Source organism: Anser anser (genome assembly GCF_964211835.1).
Source record: "Anser anser genome assembly, chromosome: Z".
Lineage (NCBI taxonomy): Eukaryota > Metazoa > Chordata > Aves > Anseriformes > Anatidae > Anser > Anser anser.
Window position 1 is genome coordinate 28,025,057 of NC_139723.1, and position 19,722 is coordinate 28,044,778.

General features: G+C 36.5%; 1 protein-coding gene across 11 annotated transcripts in view; it reads left to right on the forward strand.

Moving 5' to 3' along the window:
- FER (FER tyrosine kinase) overlaps positions 1-19,722 on the forward strand; it is a 201,359-nt gene that overhangs the window by 86,068 nt on the left and 95,569 nt on the right. For 9 of the 11 annotated variants that reach the window (XR_014576434.1, XR_014576435.1, XM_083816304.1 and 6 more), the window contains 2 exons: positions 8,433-8,636; positions 12,907-13,029. Coding sequence is in view for 9 of the 11 variants with exons in the window: in XM_083816304.1 (XP_083672430.1) it covers positions 8,433-8,636; positions 12,907-13,029 (327 nt within the window). In the remaining 2 variants the exon portion in view is untranslated. Of the gene's footprint in view, positions 1-8,432; positions 8,637-12,906; positions 13,030-14,393; positions 14,838-14,922; positions 16,730-19,722 lie in introns of those variants that run through there. The other 2 variants (XM_083816310.1, XM_083816301.1) reach the window with 2 other exon arrangements.

Sequence of the window (19,722 nt, forward strand, 5' to 3'; positions counted from 1 at the left end):
GATCAGTGGACACAATATTGTTGCATAGCAGTTTGTTAGAATAACTAATTTGTTGCAGTTCAGAAAAAAAATATTTTTTGCAGCGTCCAGACTGGTGCTGTAGTTTTAAGAATACTCTTTCCTGTGAGTCAGATTTACTAGAAATGCTGTGGGTTATACCGTACCAATACTAATACTCTGTAGTAGATCAAATTGTTAATCATGTTTTAACCATTTTTGCAATAATTATGTTCCCCAATAGATATGTCTACATATTTATATATTTACTTCTTCAATAGCTTTAGGTACTATTTATGTATTTAGGTATTATACATCTTGCTTCAATCCCCAACTAAAAATGGTCATTGAATATCTTTTATAATTGGCTTGTGTTCATGTTCACCAATGGATGGAGAAAGTTTCTTGTTGTCCAGGTGCCAAAACAAAAAAAAGTACATGTGAAAAGTGAGACAAAGAACAGCTGCTTTTGTATTCCTTCTGTTGTTTTTCTTTTGTTTCATGTATAAGCATGCGATAATACCTAAAATACTTGAGCTAGTTAGTTTGGCATACTATTATGCAACAATACCTACAGAGGTGTCAGATTTTACTTGAAAAATTTCCTCCTAGAAATTCAGCTGTGTTTTACTGAAGTGGAACAGGAGCCCTGCCCTGCAACTGCTAACTGCCTCGTCTCCCCTTCCTTCTCCCTCTCCTCCCATTCTGCTCCCAATAAAATAATATAAAATCAGAATTGGAATTTGGACAGAATTTTATAAATTACCTTTTAATTGTGATTTTATCACCTAGAACTTTAGCTCAAAATAGCATTTCTGAGAAGATTTTAGATTGAATAGACCTTCAATTTTATCAATTAATTTCAAGATTGCATCCGGGGACCCACTAAAGAACCTACTAAACTTTATTTTAGCTAACCAATATTCAAGATAGGTGGAAGAGATTACAACTGCATGTATACATACATGGATATGTGTACACACAAATGTGTATGTATAGGAGCATTGTATATGGTGATAAAGGAATGGAATAATCATAGAAACATTGAATGATTTGTGTTGGAAGTGACCTTAAAGATCATCTAGTTCCAACCCTGCTGCCATGAGCAGGGACACCTTCCACTAGACCAGGTTGCCCAAAGCCCCATCCTGCCTGACCTTGTACGCTTCCAGGGATGGGACATCCACAGCTTCTCTTGGCAGCCTGTGCCAGTGCCTCATTACCCTTACAGTGAAGAGTTTCTTCCTAATATCTAGTCTAAATCTATCCTTTTAGTTTAAGACCATTCCCCCTTGTCCTATCATTATCTACCTGAGTAAAGAGTCCTTCTCCATCCTTTTTATAAGACCCCTTTAAGTATTGAAATGCTGCAATGAGGTCTCCCTGGAGCCTTCTCTTCTCCAGGCTGAACATCCCCAGAGCTCTTGTACGTTCTTCATAGGAGAGGTGCTCCAGCCCTCTGATCATCCTCACTGCCCTCCTCTTCTGGACCTTCTCTAATGGCCCCACACCTGGATGGGGCCAGGTGGGTACTCCAGGTGGGGCCTCACGAGGGCAGAGCAGAGGGGGATAATCCCCTCCCTTGACCTGCTGCCCACCCCTCTTGATGCAGCCCAGGATGCAGCTGGCCTTCTGGGCTGCAAGCACGCACTGCTGGCTGATGTTGAGCTTTTCATCCACCAGAACCCCCAAGTCTTTCTCAGCAGGGCTGCTCTCAGTGAGTTCTTCTCTCGGTCTGTACTCATGTCTGAGACTGTCCAGACCCAGATGCAGCACCCTGCACTTGGACTTGTTGAATCTCATTCGGTTCACATGGGCCCACTTCTCCGTCTTGTCCAAGTCCCCCTGGATGGCATCCCTTCCTTCTGCTGTATCAACTGCACCACTCAGCTTGATGTCATCTGCAAACTTGCTGAGGGTGCACTCGATCCCACTGTCTTTGTCACTGATAAAGATACTGAACAGCACTGGTCCCAAGCCAGACCCCTGAGGGACACCACTCATCACTGGCCTCCACCTGATTTATTACGTAGAGGAATAGAGAGCTCTTGCACTCTAAGAAAAACACCCTTAAAGAGTTTCCAGCTCCGTTCAGTTCCTCTATCCCTAAGGACAGTGTCCCATGGGATCTCATCCACTAGGTCTTTGAACAGATGGAATTTCACTCTTCTGAAGTTCAGGGTCCTGACTTTGCTCTTTGCCACACCCATATCCCTTGAGATCACAGACATGGTCACTGCAACCCAGGCTTCCTCCAGTCTTTACCTCTTCAATGATCCCCATTGGTGAACACCAGGCCCAGTAACACTTCTCCTCTGGTTAGTTTGTCCACTACCTGGACAAAGGAATTTGTCCTCAGTGGACTCCAGGAGTCTCTTGGATTGCATACTGCCTGCCATGTGGCTTTCCCAGCAAACATCTGGGTGGTTGAAGTCTCCCAGGAAGATGAGAGACTGTGAGCATGATGCTTCCTGTAGTTGGAGCAAGAAGGCCTCATCCACAGGCTCCCCTTGGTCATGTGGCCTGTAGTAGACCCCAACCACAAGATGTCCTTTGTTGGTCTGGTCATTTGTTTGTATCTACAGGCTCTCAAACTGCTCTTGGCTGTTTCTGAGAGGCAACTCTTCACAATCTATCCATTTCTTAACACAGAGGGCAATACCACCACCCTTCCTTCCCTGCCTGTCTCCTGTAAAGCTTGTCGTCCTCCATTCCAATGTTTCAGCTGTGTTATTTGTCCCACCATGTTTCTGTGATAGCAATTAGATCACAGTTTTCTAATTGATCTGTGGCTTCCAACTCCTCTTGCTTTTTTCCCATGCTGTGTGCATTGGTGCAGCTGGGCTATGGGCTACATCGCCTTTTTAGAGGAGTCCTTCCAGATTCCTATGGGATGATTCACAGGTGTTTCCCCCCTGTTTTCCAAAGTCTTGGCATTCAGTGTTTTTTTCGTGTCACTTACAGGTACATCCACTTCCCCCTCCGAATCTATTTAAAGCCCTGCTAATGAGTCTGGCCAGCTTGCTGCCCAAAACACTCTTGCCCCACTTGGTCAGGTGCGCCCCATCCCATGTCAGCATGCTGGGTCTCTCAGAAGCACTCCTGAGAGCATAGAACCTGAAACCCTGAGCATGGCACCAGCCACACAGCCAGTCATTCACCTGATGCATACGCCACCTCCTCCTTGGGTCCCAGTCTCCAACTGGGAGCATTGAGGAGAGCACTTGTGCTCCTCATCCCATCAGTGTCTTTCCAAGGGACATAAAGTCCCTTTCGATGTTTCTGAGTCTCCTTGTTGTGGCCTCAGTTTCCCTATGTGAAAGAGCGGGAATGGGTGATACATGGTAGGTAGAAGATTACTAAAGCTTTGGAGTATGTCTTGGAGAAATAAGATCAGAATTGCGTCATCTGAGGCAGAAAGTCAAATCTGAGTAACAAGTGTAGTCTTGAGTATTTATCACTTAAATGAATTCAAAGTCAGGCTATATACAAACCAATCAGTTTTCAGTTTTCAGCTTTTTGTGTTTTTAGCAATTTGTTGTGTGTTAGGAAAAGCTAACCCTAGATATACAGACAAAATTTGTGTCACAAATTAATTTTTAACACTTAGGGTGTTTAGCCATTCTCCTTTTGCACACTGAAAATTATATAACGTTGCTGATTGCTAAATGTATAACCTAGAATATACAACCTAATATCTATCATCAAAGTGTACGAACTGGTTATTTAAAATGTGTATTATAAAAATAATAATATGTATAAAATAAATTATGTTTTAAAAAAAGAAAAAGGTATGTTAACTCTGTTTTCATAGTGTGTATTTTAAGTGCATTTAAACTTTAGAATTGAAACCATATTTTGGTTTAAATGTGGTGGTATTCTAAAGATCCATAGTTGGTTATGAGAAGTTGATTTTGTGTGTAATTAAGGAAAACTAAGGTGGTTTTTTTCATATCTTCTGAATAAAGTTGTAGAGAAACCCAGTACTTCCTCAAGCAGCCAGAATTTTAACTGTTATTTATGTGTTGGCACTTAAATAATTTACAGGCTCTGAGAAAGTTCTGAGAATAATATAGTAATAAAAGTATGGTTTTGAAGAGAATACAGCAAGGTTAGGAATTCAGGTGGCTTCTGTTGAACAAAATGCAAGACACTTTTCTTTAACATCAAGAGACATAAGTTTAATCAAATGAGGAGAGAAAACACAAGAAGAAGATCGACTATTTTCTGTACCACTAATGCTGTGCTATGTATGAACAGAATAAAGAATATGAATGAATAGTATCATAGCTTCTGCCCTTCAGATAGAATGAGTAGGGGTTTTTTGTTTTGTTTTGTTTTACCACTTAGGTAACTGCACACGTTGCTTCCACTACTGCAAATATTTTTTATTTTTTCACATTTAATAATGATGATCCTAGAAAAAACATCACTCAGTACAAAATGAGAGGGTTTTTTTTTTTAGAATATTTGATTTTATCTTATAATTTTCAGGTCTGTGCATTTTTACTTTTGTAGGATTGTTTTTGGATGAAATACTTGAAAATTTTCATTTCCTTGATGGAGTAAGTGTTGGTTTTGTATGATACATTAGCACATGCAAATGAGCTAGATTCAGTATCAGCAGAATATTCTACAGGGAAATCTCTCAAACTATCATCCTAAATGTATTGTTTTACTTTCTACTCTCTCTGTGCCTCTTTTAAAACTGGAGAGAAAAAAATCTTTTGACAAAATGTTTTTCTTGTATAAAGATGGAAAATAAGCAAGTACACAAAGGCTAAGCTTAGAATATATGTGAAAGTACAATTTTAAGTAAGCTACTATTTTAATAAAATACTAATCCCATTATTCTTTTCTTTTCATTGATAGAGTAAGTACGGGAATAGTCTCTCTTTTTCTGAAGTTAGAAATAATACAGTAGTCTTTGCTCCATTTTCTTTTGAATAAGGACAGCAGCTAGGGACAGCTTGATTTTTCCTCCAGGAGAAAAACTGCTGTTTCAATGGGTTGTTAATTAGTGGGAAAGAAGGAGGTTCCGAATAAGAAAGGAGGACAGTAATAGAATGAGCATGATTGATATGAGAGTATTTCCTTCCTCTTGGAAAGAAAAGTATAATGAAATATACGAGGCTATCCCTTCGCCAAAGTAACCAATGAGCAAACTATGGAAATAAATTAAAATGTTGAAGGAAAAAGAAAACAAGAAAAACAGGAGGTTGGGAGGGAGAGTAAAAATATTTCAGTGTGGTTTACTTTCCTTCCATGTGATTTTGTTAATTGCTTATTGTTAACTTCCATTGAAGCTAACAAAACAAACAACAAACAATCAAACAATAACAACAAAAACATTCCATTTAAGCCGCTGAAACACTCCTTTGAAAGTGCTTCTGTGTATAAATAAATGCGCAAAACATCTCATTCCCAAAGTGAAATTGTAAAACACTGGGGCTTAGAGTTCATATTTGTTCTTAGCTAGATACTATGTATCTAGTTAATCAAATTCAGTAGCTTACTGCTCTTTAAACTTACTAAGAAGAGAGATGGGAATCATAAACTATTTTTGAGAAGGTAGCTTTTTTCCCACTCCATCATTTTTAAAGACTAACCTTTCTTATATTTAAACCATTTAATTCTAACTACAAAGTGCAGTATAAACATTAGAGCTAAGTGGTAAATTGAGCTGAAATCAATATTAAAATGATTATATATCTTACACTTGTACTGTTCTTTTTGGGCTTTCAGCCATGTTTTCTTTCAAAGCCAGTCAAGGTGAATATTGTATCATACAGAAAATATGTTGGAGCAGGGAGACTTGTTCATAAAAATAAAACAATTTTGATAACATGCAAAACATGAATAATTACCAGTTGTTTCTTCAGAGAAAATAGTGTTTTTTTACCTTGGTTATGATTAACCCTTGGCATAAGATAAAAAATAAAGACAAAATAATGTAGGAGACACTCAGCACAGGCTACATTGGGATTTTCATTGTTTCCTTCTAAAGAAATAAATATTTGTTCAAACAAATTTTAAAAAGGGGAAGGTTGATCTTAGTGTCATAAACAGCACCCAAGTTAGCAATGTCTAAAATGCTCCCTTGTTTTTCCATAAGCTTTTTCTGTGTTTTATTCTGGGATATAATCATACTTGTCTGAACAGTAACTCACTTGACCCAGTTTGAACATTAGCAGGTGTTATTATCTGGTGTCTGCCTCTTCTGTAAACTATGAAATGAATTACTTGTCTTTTTTTTAACCTTCCTTTGTGAGGGCTACAAACTAGTTTATTGACCCTGAACTGTCCTTTTATCCTTAGAAACATTTCCTTTGAAGTAGAAATGTGTTTATCTGGCAAAGGCTTTGCTACCTTGAACCCCCTAAAATTTCTTGATAGTTTAGCAAAGGTTTTTTTTTTTTTCTGTTGAGTCAAACTCAACATCTTTAAAAAAAAATAAAAAAAATCAAGTAAATAACCTTTTATAATACTCTGAAAACTTATTTTTTTCGTGTTAGGAGTTTGTGAAAGAGAATTGCTTAGTGTTATTTAACAGTGGGAGACAGCTCTAATCTAAGAAGTATTTAACTGTTGATGGAATTGAAATGACTGCTTTCTTGGCCAAACAATATTCTGGGTTTTTAGTCATTCATTATGCAAATAAATACAGTACCTTGGAGTACACCTTTTGATCTTACAAACTCTGTTATCTTTCTGTTCAAGCTATTATTTTTTTCTTACATGTGCCTTCTTAGCTCTGAATCTGTAATCAATCATGCTCACTCTTTCTAGTGATGGGTTTGTTGGTAACTGTTTTAGCCTCAAATCTCATGTCTGAAATAATCCCTGATACAAGAGGCACCCAGGGCTTTGGATAACCAGTTTCAAAGTCTGAGAATATGAGGCCCAGTCAGACTCTTAAATATGCTCTCCAGTTTTCTCTGAGGCTCCTGGACTAGATAAACAATATCTTTCGAGGTATGACTTGGAAAGATAGCCATACACCTAGAGACAAAGGCATGTTTTATACCAGGGATTTCATTAAATGCTCAAAAATTGGGCTTTGCTCGATGCTCATAAATTTGGAAATGTTCACAAATGCTCACATATTTGGATTTGCTAATATATTTTGAAACAAGTTCTCAGTAGACTCCATTTTTGGGTCTATTTATTTCCTCTCTGAGGACTCCTAGTGTTTTGGTTTGTTTGTCTTTGATTAGCTGGGTCATCTTGACCTGACTATCTCCTCAAGAAGACAATAAATTTGCAGATGCCCTCTACCCTGCCCAGATCTATAGTATGTCATTTTTTTCTTTTATGCACTAGTGGAGTGTTTCTGTTCTCTTTCCCCAACCTATGTGAAGGAAATATCATATCATCCTTGCTGAGAGGAGAAAAACAAACCAACTTGTTTCATCAGCGTAGAGCAGTAGCAGAGTTTCAGTCAAAATACTATGTTTTGTTTGTATCTCCTACCTGGGCCTTAACTGAGGTGCGCGTCTTCTTTCTGTCATCTAAAATGTGTTTCAGCAGGTTTGCATGGAACACACTCACATATAATTCAATTCCTGATGCAATACACAGTGTGTTATTTTATTCAGATTTTTACCACTCTGGCAGTGAGAATTTGAAGGAGTTCTGATAGTGGTGATTTTGAATGACATATAGCCTTACTAAGAATTTCTCAGTTTAGTCAGAACATACAAATATAAAACGGTAATTGAATAAAGGATGTTTTTTCTAGGTGTTTGCTTAAACAATGTAAGCTTGTTAAAATTAATATGCAAAACTGTAGGTTAAAACTCATTACCTTCTGCTTACAGCCAGTGAAAGCAGTATCTTATAATCATTATACTTGCAGAAACTCAGTGCAACTTCATAAGCACGGTATGCCCAGGTGTCTATCCCCTGCTGTCACGTAAATGCTGGAAAATATGTTTCTTAGAACTATTAATTGATTTAGTGTGAGGTTTTTAAATTATATGAAAACAATTTATCCAATTCAGATGCTTTTTTAAAATTTAGTTTCTTATGGTTTTGTTTCAGGAGATTCTATATAAAGAAATGATTCATTTTGAATTATTGCTTATAGTATTTCAGAACGTTTAAGAAAGAGTGAGAAAGAGTCACTGCTCATTGTTGGTCAGTATGGATTAGGAAAAACAGCAGGGCCAAGTGAAAATTAATATATGTTTTAATGGACATATCTATAAAGTTGTGCTTTTTATATATATAGATTTATTTTTTTAGGTAACAGGAAAAAAATGTGATTAGTATCCCTTTTGTGTAAATGTAAGAGCCTTGATTTTGTTTGTTAATAAAAATACATAATTTAGGTACTGAAATAGAGATTAATGTTGTCTGTCATGCTTTTCATGTGAAAGTAAACTCTAAAAATGTACTGTTATAGTAACATCTTCTTCAATATTTTTCCCAAGTTCTTTGATGTAATATCAACCACTGAGAAACCATTGGCAGAGCAAGACTGGTATCATGGTGCAATTCCAAGAATAGAAGCCCAGGAGCTGTTAAAACAGCAAGGAGACTTCTTGGTGCGAGAGAGCAACGGGAAACCTGGTGAATATGTCCTTTCTGTGTTTTCAGATGGACAACGGAGACACTTTATCATACAATATGCTGATGTACGTCTCTGCTATAGTACTAAATATTCAATTTTAGGAAATTTATTATTCCAGCTAAATGATTTAAGATCTACATAATTTACTATGTCATATGGTTGTAGCCTTTATGTGAAAATATGAAAGCTGTTGGTAATATTGCCATCAGTGCTCAAATCAGGGGAAAAAGGTTATTTGGGGGAATAAAAGAAAAATATGAAATATAAGGTTATTCTACATCTTTTATCCTATAATGAAAAGATAAATTTCTATAAATGTTATGAAATCCAGAGCTTGTTATTACTAATTTATGCATGTACATTTATTTATTTTTAAACCCATTTTCATACTTGGTACTAATTAGGCTACTTTTAATACTTCTAATTGAATCTTACTGAAAAAAATGAAAACGTTCATTGAGGAAAAGATAATCTGCTAGTTTCTATACAGTTAACAGTTGAAGCCCCTGCTGCACTGGAGATGCTTGAGTTTCTTTTTAGCCCTGTGGGCATTGTTCTGTTCATAAAAGTGAACCTTGACACAAAGTCAGTGTTTATTTTGATTTTTATAGCCTTAAAGTATTTTGGTGTATCGGTGTGCTAGACAGAAAAATAAGAGCAATAAAACTACATATACCTAGACACACAGTATCTTAAAAGATGTTTAGAGCTCTCTGATTCTTAGCAGAATTAAATGCACATTATATATATACTTGATGTGGCTGAAATCATTTTGTGTAAATTGTGGTATGTGGCAAGTGAACCTTTGAAAAAAAATAATTGGGCTTTGAAGTCAATTTGATGGGCTTTTTTAATGACTGTTAATTTGAGGCCACCCTTATCTGGAAGATGAATTTTTTTATATCATTTTTTCCATGAAAAAAATGAACAAAGCTATCTTTATTCCCATAATTTAATTATTTTCTCTTAGGAATTATATTTGAAATGTAAGACCGTCATTGTTTGATGTTGCATAGCTCATGATGGAACAGTCCAAACATCGTGATGTCACTAGCTCTGTCTGCTTGTACATTTAGTAATAGGGCATTGTATTAATCTGCTTCTGGGATTTATTTGGGGATGATTTTGTTTACAATCATGGAAACTGAAACTTTTGTTAAAGAAATGTAGAACTCTTTATGCACCCATATGGATGAATTTTCTACGTTTATTGTAAAAAAGGCTTATGTTTTAAAAAGGGAAAAAGCTTTTTAGCATTAAAAAAGAGGTAAATAGTGGGGCTGGTATGATCATATGACAAGAGGGAATTGATTCATTAACATTTTGGTGAGTTTGATGAGAGTTTAGTGCAAGTTTTAAAAATGTATTTTATTTTATTTACATTGGTATTAACAATGTGAAATCAGGTTTCTGGCTGGTCAAATCTCACTGTTGGATCACTGACAGCTTTGGTTTTCACTGACAATTTTTCTCCTGAATTAGAGACTGCAGGGTGGAGTAGGGATATATACTTAACAGTTGTCCTTCAATTGCATAAGTGTTGTCTCTGATTTTACCATTATTTTAAATGCAAATCTTAATAAAAGTATGCGTGAGATAAATGAGTTCATTGTTCAGCTTTAACCATCAAAATTCATTACCAAAATCCACTAGGCATTCAAGGCTACTGTTGTTTTTCACTGTTTTTATTGGAGGCTATGCTATTTTCACATTGCTGTTTGTTAGTGATCTTAATAATGGTCATAATCTTGTATAAGTACGCTGAATAAAGGAATGCTCTTCACCCTGAAGATCTTAGATCAAAGGCAGCAGTTGTGTGCACAGCTGAGTCTGAGATGAGTGCTGGTTATTTTACTAGGCCCTAGTCTTAGGACATAGGGTTTTTTGGATCATCAGAACAAAAATGTAAGAGAGGTTATTTGAAAGGAATGGAAACTAAACTTACTGGTCAATAAAAGCTGAGCCAGTATCTAGTAACTGAATGAAATTAAAGGGATAAACAACAGAAAGTGTTCAAACCATGGAAGCAGTTTTATGATAGAGAACCAGGAATTTTAAAAATAGTTGACATGACCAAGCTGTCTTTACTAACAGTAATAACGCATTTCAGAAAGTTGAATTTTAACCTGAAGAAAGAGACACTTATAATGCACTATGTAAAGAATTTAACCCTGTAGCTAGAAAGAAAAAATCTGCGTGTCAGTGGTACAGGTTTTCATTGCCCAGTTTTGTAAATGAACTTGAATCACTGCCTGTGCTTTAGGGTTGTGTTGTTGGTGGTTTTTTTTTTGAATTATGCGGTATTTGTTTGCTCTTGCCAGTCTTCAGAATGGCTTCTGGCAGTTCCTGTCTTGTGCAAGGAGTTCTCTAACTCTAGATAATGAGGCACAAGTTTTAACCCTGTATCCCAGTCACCTAGCAGCAATGTACATTTTAAAACATGGAGGAGGATAAAATAATTATAGAGTCACAGAATAGCTTGGGCTGGAAGGGACTCTAAAATCATCTAGTTCCAACCCTGCAGCCATGGGCAAGGACACCTTCCACTAGATCAGGTTGCCCAGAGCCTCATCCAACCTGGCCTTGAACACCTCCAGGGGCTGGGCATTCATAGCTTCTCTGGCCAACGTGTGCCAGTGCTTCACCACCCTCTGCATGAGGAATTTCCTCCTAACATTTCACCTAAATCTCCCCTTTTTTAGTCTAAAACCACTCCCCCTTGCCCTGTCATTATCTGCTTGAGCAAAAGTCACTCTCCATCTTTTTTATAAGTCTCTTTAAGTACTGAAAGACTGCAATGAGGTCTCCCCTGAGCCTTCTCCAGGCTGAACAGCCCCAGCTCTCTCAGTCTTTCTTCATAGGAGAGGTGCTCCAGCCCACTGGTCAACTTTGTAGCCCTCCTCTGGACCTGCTCTAACAGCCCCACATCCTTCTTGTGCTGGGGGCCCCACACCTGGATGCAGCACTCCAGGTGGGGCCTCACAAGGGCAGAGCAGAGGGGGACAATCACCGCCCTTGACCTGCTGCCCACCCCTCTGTTGATGCAGCCCAGGACGCAGTTGGCCTTCTGGGCTGCAAACATGCACTGCTGGCTCATGCTGAGCTTTTCATCCACCAGAACCCCCAAGTCTCTCTCAGCAGGGCTGCTCTCAGTGAGTTCTTCTCTCGGTTTGTACTCATGTCTGAGACTGTCCAGACCCAGGTGCAGCACCCTGCACTTGGACTTGTTGAACCTCATTAGGTTGGCCCACTTCTCCAGCCTGTCCAGGTCCCTCTGGATGGCATCCCTTCCTTCTGCTGTATCAACCGCACCACTCAGCTTGGTGTCATCTGTAAACTTGCTGAGGGTGCACTTGATCCCACTGTCTATGTCACTGATAAAGTTATAAAATAACACTGGTCCCAAGCCAGACCCCTGAGGGACACCACTTGTCACTGCCTGGACACAGAACCATTCCTCCACCTGCAAATAAGCACTTACTGTTTCTTCCCATCAAGAATAAGGTCAAGGATAAGCAAGGGAGATACTTTGTGTTTTATTTTTTCCCCTGATAGCTGGAGAATGCTATGTCATAGTATTCTTTCCTAAGACCATGTTACATTTTTCTAGTAAAATATTAAGAGATTTAATTATTTTAATTGTGTTGAATCATGTAGCTAAAATGAAATCAGTTGACAAGGATGGGGGGCTGGGGAGGAGCGGGTGGAATTTTGTCTTGGTAAAATTTTCTCTGTGGATTAACCTGCCTCTGTTTTTAGCACCAGTACAGCTCTAGTCTCCTCTGGCATACACTTCTTAGTAAACAATAATGTTGGTCATGCATTGCGCTAGGATTTATTAGTTTTATCCAATGTTGTAAGTGCAGTACGATCTGAGTAAAACAGTATTTCTTATCCCCTGTTTAGTTTATTGTCTGATGTTTATGTTTTTTTTTTTTTCTGTAATTTTAGAGCTTTAGGGCTTTAGAAATTTCATGATATTTTTTCAAGTTTATAATATTTTTATGTTACTGTCACAGTTTGAGTATCCCAAACAGTCCCATCTTTTGAAGTGCAAAGGCTTTTTTCCTTCAAATTAAGATCTTAAACAAGTAATTATTATGTTGCTGTGAGTGATACACTAATTTTGCATTTATTAATTTGTTTCTTACTGTCATTCCATTTAATTAAGTAGAAATACTGTTGAAATAGATTAGGACAGAAATCTTATTTTGTAAAAGCGAACACTTCTTTGTTCTGTTACAAGTGAAGGAAGCTTTGTAACGCTCTTTTTTAGTTTGTTGTTTGAAATTTTGCTTGTAGAGAAACAATTATTTCCTTTTACCTCCATACAGAATCAGTATCGTTTTGAAGGAACTGGGTTTCCAACTATTCCTCAACTCATAGAACATCATTATACAACAAAGCAAGTTATTACAAAGAAATCAGGTGTTGTTCTGCTGAATCCTGTTGTTAAGGTAAATGCATACATTCCAAGAACTCTATGTAACTGAAAGTACTTGAGGAGGTTGTACTATTATATAAAACATATTCCTATGCAACTTCGAAGATTTTTCATTCTTGATCATTGTTCTTTTCTTGTGCGCTTTTTCTTTCTCTGCTCTGCATAACGCATTCCTTAAAAGTAACACTTCGTCCTGATTCTTAAAATAAATCTTTACTATCCTGAGTAATGGTATTTAGTCTCACAAAACGTCCTTGCACTTTTCCTTTCTCTGCTTTTGGTTTTCCATTTGGATTTTACTACCGACCAAGGAACCGAGACCAGTATTTCATTGCCCATGAAGTTGTAATGAACAATTTTTCTTGAATCAAATGTCGTTCTTTAAGTGGTAAAATTCTCACAGAATTTGGAAGAATTACGGTAACTCACAGTTTTGCCACTATTTTATATCTCAGATACAAGGTATTGATACAGACACGGGAACAGGTACTGTCCTGCCAGAATTATTTCAAATTTGAAATAAAAATGCTCTTTTTCATCAGTAAGCCATAATAGAATGGCTATCAAGAGAGGAACGAAAAGGGATGGAAATAGTAAACCATACAACTGTTTAGAAAACTTAGAGTCTCCCTGCCTCCTTCCAGCAGTTTTGCAGTTGATACTTCATTCATAAGTCAACTCTTTTCAACTAAGTCTTTCTATTTTAACTAAGAGTAAGACATTTGTTCCTGACAAAAATAAATAAATAAATAACCCATGCCAGTTTCAAGCATATGTAAAGCACATTCTTTGTTCTACAAAATTTTCAAAAGCATAGCTATTTATATTACAGAGTTAGTTTCCTAATCCAAGTTCCTAGTTCTTTACCAGTAATAATGCTAAGAAACTAAAGCATGTTCCCTTTCCCAAAATTAATGCTTTTTATACTTACCTGAGCTTACTTACTATATATACCTTCAAAATTTAAAGAATGGGACTTTTTAAATACGCATTTTTGGTTAATGTCATTGTAATTACAGAGTTGAGACTTTATTGAACATAAAATATTGCTTAAATTCTTTGAATATATAAGAAAGCTTATGACTATTTTTGATGTGCATATAGTTTTATTTTGATATAAATTGTTTAAGCTAAAAGTAAATGGCTGTCAACCCTGGATTAAAATCTTTCTATGGTTATTTGTAAAATTCTTTTATAAACCTCTATCTGGTTTAAATATTCAATGTTCTTTCTGATTTCTAGCTTTTTTTTTTCCTGAATTTGTATAATATACATACTGTGAAAGCATCGCTGTTTTAGGAAATGTAAAATGATAACACAGTATGTTACTATGTACTAAATGATAACAGAAGTTACTCTTTTTTTTTCTCTGTTGAGGTTAAATGGCCTGGAAAATACCATCTCTTCATTGTCTGTTTTGTCTCTGAAGGCCAGAAGCTTCTACGTTCTTGACATTTTTCTTTAATCTTGATAACATTTTTTGGATAGAGTTAGGTTTCTATTTATGCATTGTTTTTGGTAAGAATGTATAGTCAAAGAATTTTTCTAGTACATAAGCAATTAAAGAAACACTCTCACAAATAAGTTTCCAGATCTTTTATTCATTAGTTTAATTTACCCCGTGTGCTTTGAGGTGTAAATGCACAGAGGGGGTGTCTAAAAATCATTTGATGATAACCATGCAGACATATACGACTGTGTGGTGAGTCTTTTCAGCTTGAATCTTTAACACCACAACTGCAGTCAGACATAACATAACGTCCGCACAAACTGATGGAGGGCATTTTCTGAGGCTTTATTATTATTATTGTTGTTGTTGTTATTATTATTATTATTATTATTTTCTCTCTCTGTCTCTAATACTGTCAATGACTGCAAAGTTGTTTTTTCTTTTGTCTGTTTTCAGGGAAAACATGAGGTGGCCCTCCAGATTTGTTCATCTGAGTTAGTTTTAGTATTAAATAAAACAAGAGAAAATACAAGAATTTCTTCTAGGAGGATGCTAGTTTTATGAGCAGTTTGTAGGTGATAGGACTTGGAGTGGAAAAACTACTTTTACTAACTCGGGTTTCCAAAGTGCTGCAAATAAGCAGCATCTGTTCATAAAATTGTATCACTCAGGCTGCATTTTTTTTGGTGAAATTACATACTTTGTGCTACTGTATTTCAGTCTTTAGTATGTGGGTATATTTCCTATAGGGTTCATAAATTCTTCAGCTTTCATACTGATAGGTTATGAGAAGTAACGGAAAAGATTGTCATGGTCATACTGACAGTGCTAAAAAGAGTATTTGGTGACAGGAAACTTTATTGTGTATATATATACACATACATATATGTATGTGTATGTTTATGAATTTATGTATTGCATATTTTATATAGGCTTTCAAGAATTTATGAAATATGATCTGATAGCTACTAAAACTGTAACTGAGAACTGTATAATGCACTTTGTGCTTCACAGCCAACAATTTGAACCAAGTAAGAAAGTATTGACAGAGGTGTTAGCTAGACAATTTAAACTGTTGTGTTTTGCTGTATCTTTTTGTCTTAGCTGTGATTTTATGATGATTTTAGTTCTCCCATCTCATCAAAGTTATTTGTTGTAGAAAAGTACTTCAGAATTAAGAAAAAGAGTATTATGAGCTTTCCTTTTTAATTGGCATCGAGCTCTGGCTTTTGTATGGAGAAGTGGGGATATTTTGTTATTTTCAGAAATGGCATATGTGCTCTGACATCTAGGGTTGGGGGTATTTTCTGCACTATGTGCTAATAGCAGAGTATCTTTGATCTTTTCCTTAAAATTTGTTTGACATCTGCAGAGACTGTTTTTCCTGTTTTCCTTCTTACAGCTGCAAAGTAGTCTTTGACGTTTCATGCAATCTTTAATCTTTTTGGGCAAATTGCTGTTCCTATTATAACCTGTTTAGAAAGTGAAAGTTAAATATGACACAGAACTTCACAGAAAAACAATTATGCTATGTAGTTTGTTTTTCCTTTCCTTCCTTCCTAGAGTCATTTATCCTCCTTTACCATATTAGCAAAATTAGTGTTCACCTTCTGTGACGTTGTCCTTGAAAGGAACACTCTTAATTGAGCCACAAAAGGCCTGTCCCACATCCACCCTTCATGTAGACCAAATCTGCCTGCTTGGAATTCTAGTGATACATAATAATTGAATTTAAATTAGAAAAACTAAGGTCATTAAAAAGATATCCGCAAGTGATTTTTTTTTTAATGGAGAAGTCTCATTTATATTTATTTATAACCTTTTAGAAAAAATGCACATTACATTCTTCAATTTATTATTGATGAAATGACTGGTATGAAAAGCCTCAGAGTAACCTCAATGCGTGCCTAAGGACTTTATTAGTAGAAAAGCTTTTTTAGGTATACACAATGTGTTTTAACTTTCTACCGTCTTTGACCTCATGTTTTTGAGGTATTTAAATTTCCTGAAATACATTCTGTATGCTTAAGAAATCTGTATTAAGTTGTGGATGTGCTCAGTTTGAGGAACAGAAAATAAAATCATCAAGGAAATAAGAAGTACCAGTTTTATGTGGATATAACTGCATTAACATTTTAACTTGGATCAGAAATGCACTTCTGAAGCAAATCTGCCCATTGCCACTTAGGACACTGCTTCCATCATTAAGCAATCTGAGGATTCAAGCATTAAACAGAAACAAAATAGGAAGATGCACAACTGCTGATTGAAATACAGTCTTCATAGTCAGAGGAGATCTAGTCAGAAATACTCCTTTGCCCTCCTGTGTGTATGTTTAAGGTACTCTGCACCAACTGTTTCAAATCTGCTGCTATTTCACTAGTGCCAATATAGTCATAGTCTTTGGACCTTCTGCAGTGAATTAAAATTCAGAGCTCATGAAAAAAAATAAGCTACTTTGTCAGATGAGTTGGACTGTGCATTCTTTGCCAGTGACTTTCAGTCTGGATCTATTTTGATGTGACAAACAAGCCTGTGTTATGGATTCAAACATTTTTTTAATGTTGGAGAATGATGAACCCGCTAAGTAAAATGAGTAAATTGAGTAAAATAAATAAAGAAGTTAAAAAAACAAAACAAAACATATTTGGTAGTGGTTCAAATGATGAACAAGTTTGCAAGTGACATGAGCATTCTGTGTGGATTTGATGATCGGTTGCAAGATGTGATTGTTAGACCTGTGAAAAGAAATTATGAAGAAATACAAATTTGAGTGAGAAGACAAAGGTAGTGAGATTCTTTTCATGGAAATGCACTCATAAAAATCTGACATGACCCTAATTGTTCAGTCACTGAACCAGTTTAAGCTGTATTAATCTGTATTCATATTTAAAAGTCTTTGAGCTCAGCTTTCAAAGACTAAAAGTATAAACAAGTTACTTGTTCCATATTTCAGCTCTTAGTACTTTCAGAATATTGACTCCTTTAGCATAGTTGACGTACACATAACACTCATACAAAGCTGACCATAAGCTATTTTCCTGATTTTTGGCTTCCCTAGTTGTTCATTGGTTTTGCTTTATTTTCAAAAGCATGTTCATTGTTGCAGACAACATGCATGCTCATGTTGCTGGCAGCTCATGTTTCTCAGGCCAGCAAGGCTGAGCTGGAAGAATTCAAGAAGTTCGCTGACTAGTCTCATTTTCAGGCAAGTCTTCTTAGGCCTGCCAAGGAAGGCAGAAGAGAAGCAGAGACTCAATAAGAAGATTTTTAGGTTTATCCCAAAGTAGTGCTGACACTCAGTTAGGAATTCTGATCTTGTGACATGAAAAAATTAAGTTGGTGAAGAGGAAAACAATTGCTATAATTGGCGTTGCCTGTTGGGAAGATCATCTTGTATTTGCTTGACCTGAGGACACCTCTTTAGGAGCAGAACTCTCAGCTGAAAGAAGCAGGCCAGAGAAGCGTACAGTTCAGCTATCACAATTTTGTGTAGTCTAGGTTTGTAGCTCCAAAGAGGATCACAGTGTGAATTATCTGGATGGTACCCACACACCTGGCCAGGCTTTTAGAAATGCCAAGAAGGACCATGTGGTCATGGTCTGTGTGGGCTGAGTTTTGGCCCAGAGCTGTAATTCTCATGAATATAATTAATGTCTTAATGTATAATTATATGCACTTTTAAATGTTAAAATATATCTTTTATTTTCTTAAGGAAATTAAATACACAATGAGAAGTGGGGATTTATAGTACATAACGTTATAGAAAAATATTGTATTTGTTGCATAAGCATGAAATGAATTTTTTGCCAGTTCTTCACTATTATGATGATCATGGAGAAGGCTTGTGATTCATATGACAGGATTATTTTATTTTTTTTTTTTTAGTGTAATAGGAGAATTTAGGCAGATTGTGAGCAGGTACTTTAGTTTAATTCTGGAATCTGAAGAATAGTCTGCAGCTATTGATATTTGATAAATTTCATATATTAATATTAGAGATGCTTTTGAATTATGTTCCTATTTCCTTAGAATTTAGAGGTGTTACAGGATTTCATTTTAAAGGTTTTAACAAGGACTGCAATAGTTCTGACAGGTAATAAAAGGAACACATCTTCCATAATGGTGGCTTGTACTTCTGAAAGTATTGCATCCTAATGAGAATGGGAAAAAGGGGAGTGATTTTCTCTTTGTGCAAACAAGCTAGTAAACCAAATTTAAGTATAATTTCAGGTACCTTGAAAACTTTAAAAAGTTAGAGGAACTTTTTCTTTCCAATAATATTTTAAAAATGTTGTAATAGCAGAGGCACATTAGACTGCCTAAACAAAGAGTAACAAAGATTGTTTTATATCCAGATATTTTGTGATCAAAGACTTCTGTAGCTTTTCTGCATGTTGGTGGCATTTCTGGTTCCACCTTATCTTTATGGTAAATCTTTCCATTATAAGTTTTAGAACGAAAGTGGAAGATAACATTATTAAAGGGTGTAAGCATTCATGTTCAAACCTGGAACAAAAAGTGTGTTTTTATCAAGTATATGACTTCCATTTTAGCAAACAAAATGTCATTTTTGAACAATCTCTTTTAAGAAAAAAAATCTGTCCTAGAAATATTAAATGGGCACCCTGGCTGCATGTGCACTCCTAGTTTTGTATATTCACATAAAAAAGGAGTGCTGTATGAGCTACAAATTGAACAAAAGCAGTTCTCAAACACAACTGAAAACAGAAAATAAAACATTTTGAAAGTAGTAAAAGAACTAAAAGTTATGAAGGAGATGGAAATAAGCCATTCTTACTAAAATGGTTTTACTCAGATGGGCAGCCGAGCTTTACCACAACTGCTCAAAAGGAAAGGGAGAGAAGATATGATGGAAAGGGCTCAAGGGCTGAGATAAGGACAGGGAGATCACTCTACAGGTATTGTCACAGGGAAAACAGTCTCAGCATAGAGAGATTAATGAAATTTATTACCTATTATTAACAAGCTAGAGCAGTGAGAAACAACCGCCCCCAAAAAAAAACAAACTAAAAGCACCTTCCCCCATCCACCCTCTTCCACCTCCTCCCTCCGAGCAGTGGCAGGGTAATGGGGGAATGGGGGCTGCAGTCGGTCTATAGCACTTCGTCTCCACCATTCCTCGGTCGCTGTCTGCCCCTGCTCCCTGTGCGGTCCCTCCCACAGGATGCTGTCCTTCCTGAACCGAGCCTGGGGGGGCTGCCCACAGGCAGCAGCTCTTCAAGAACTGCTCCC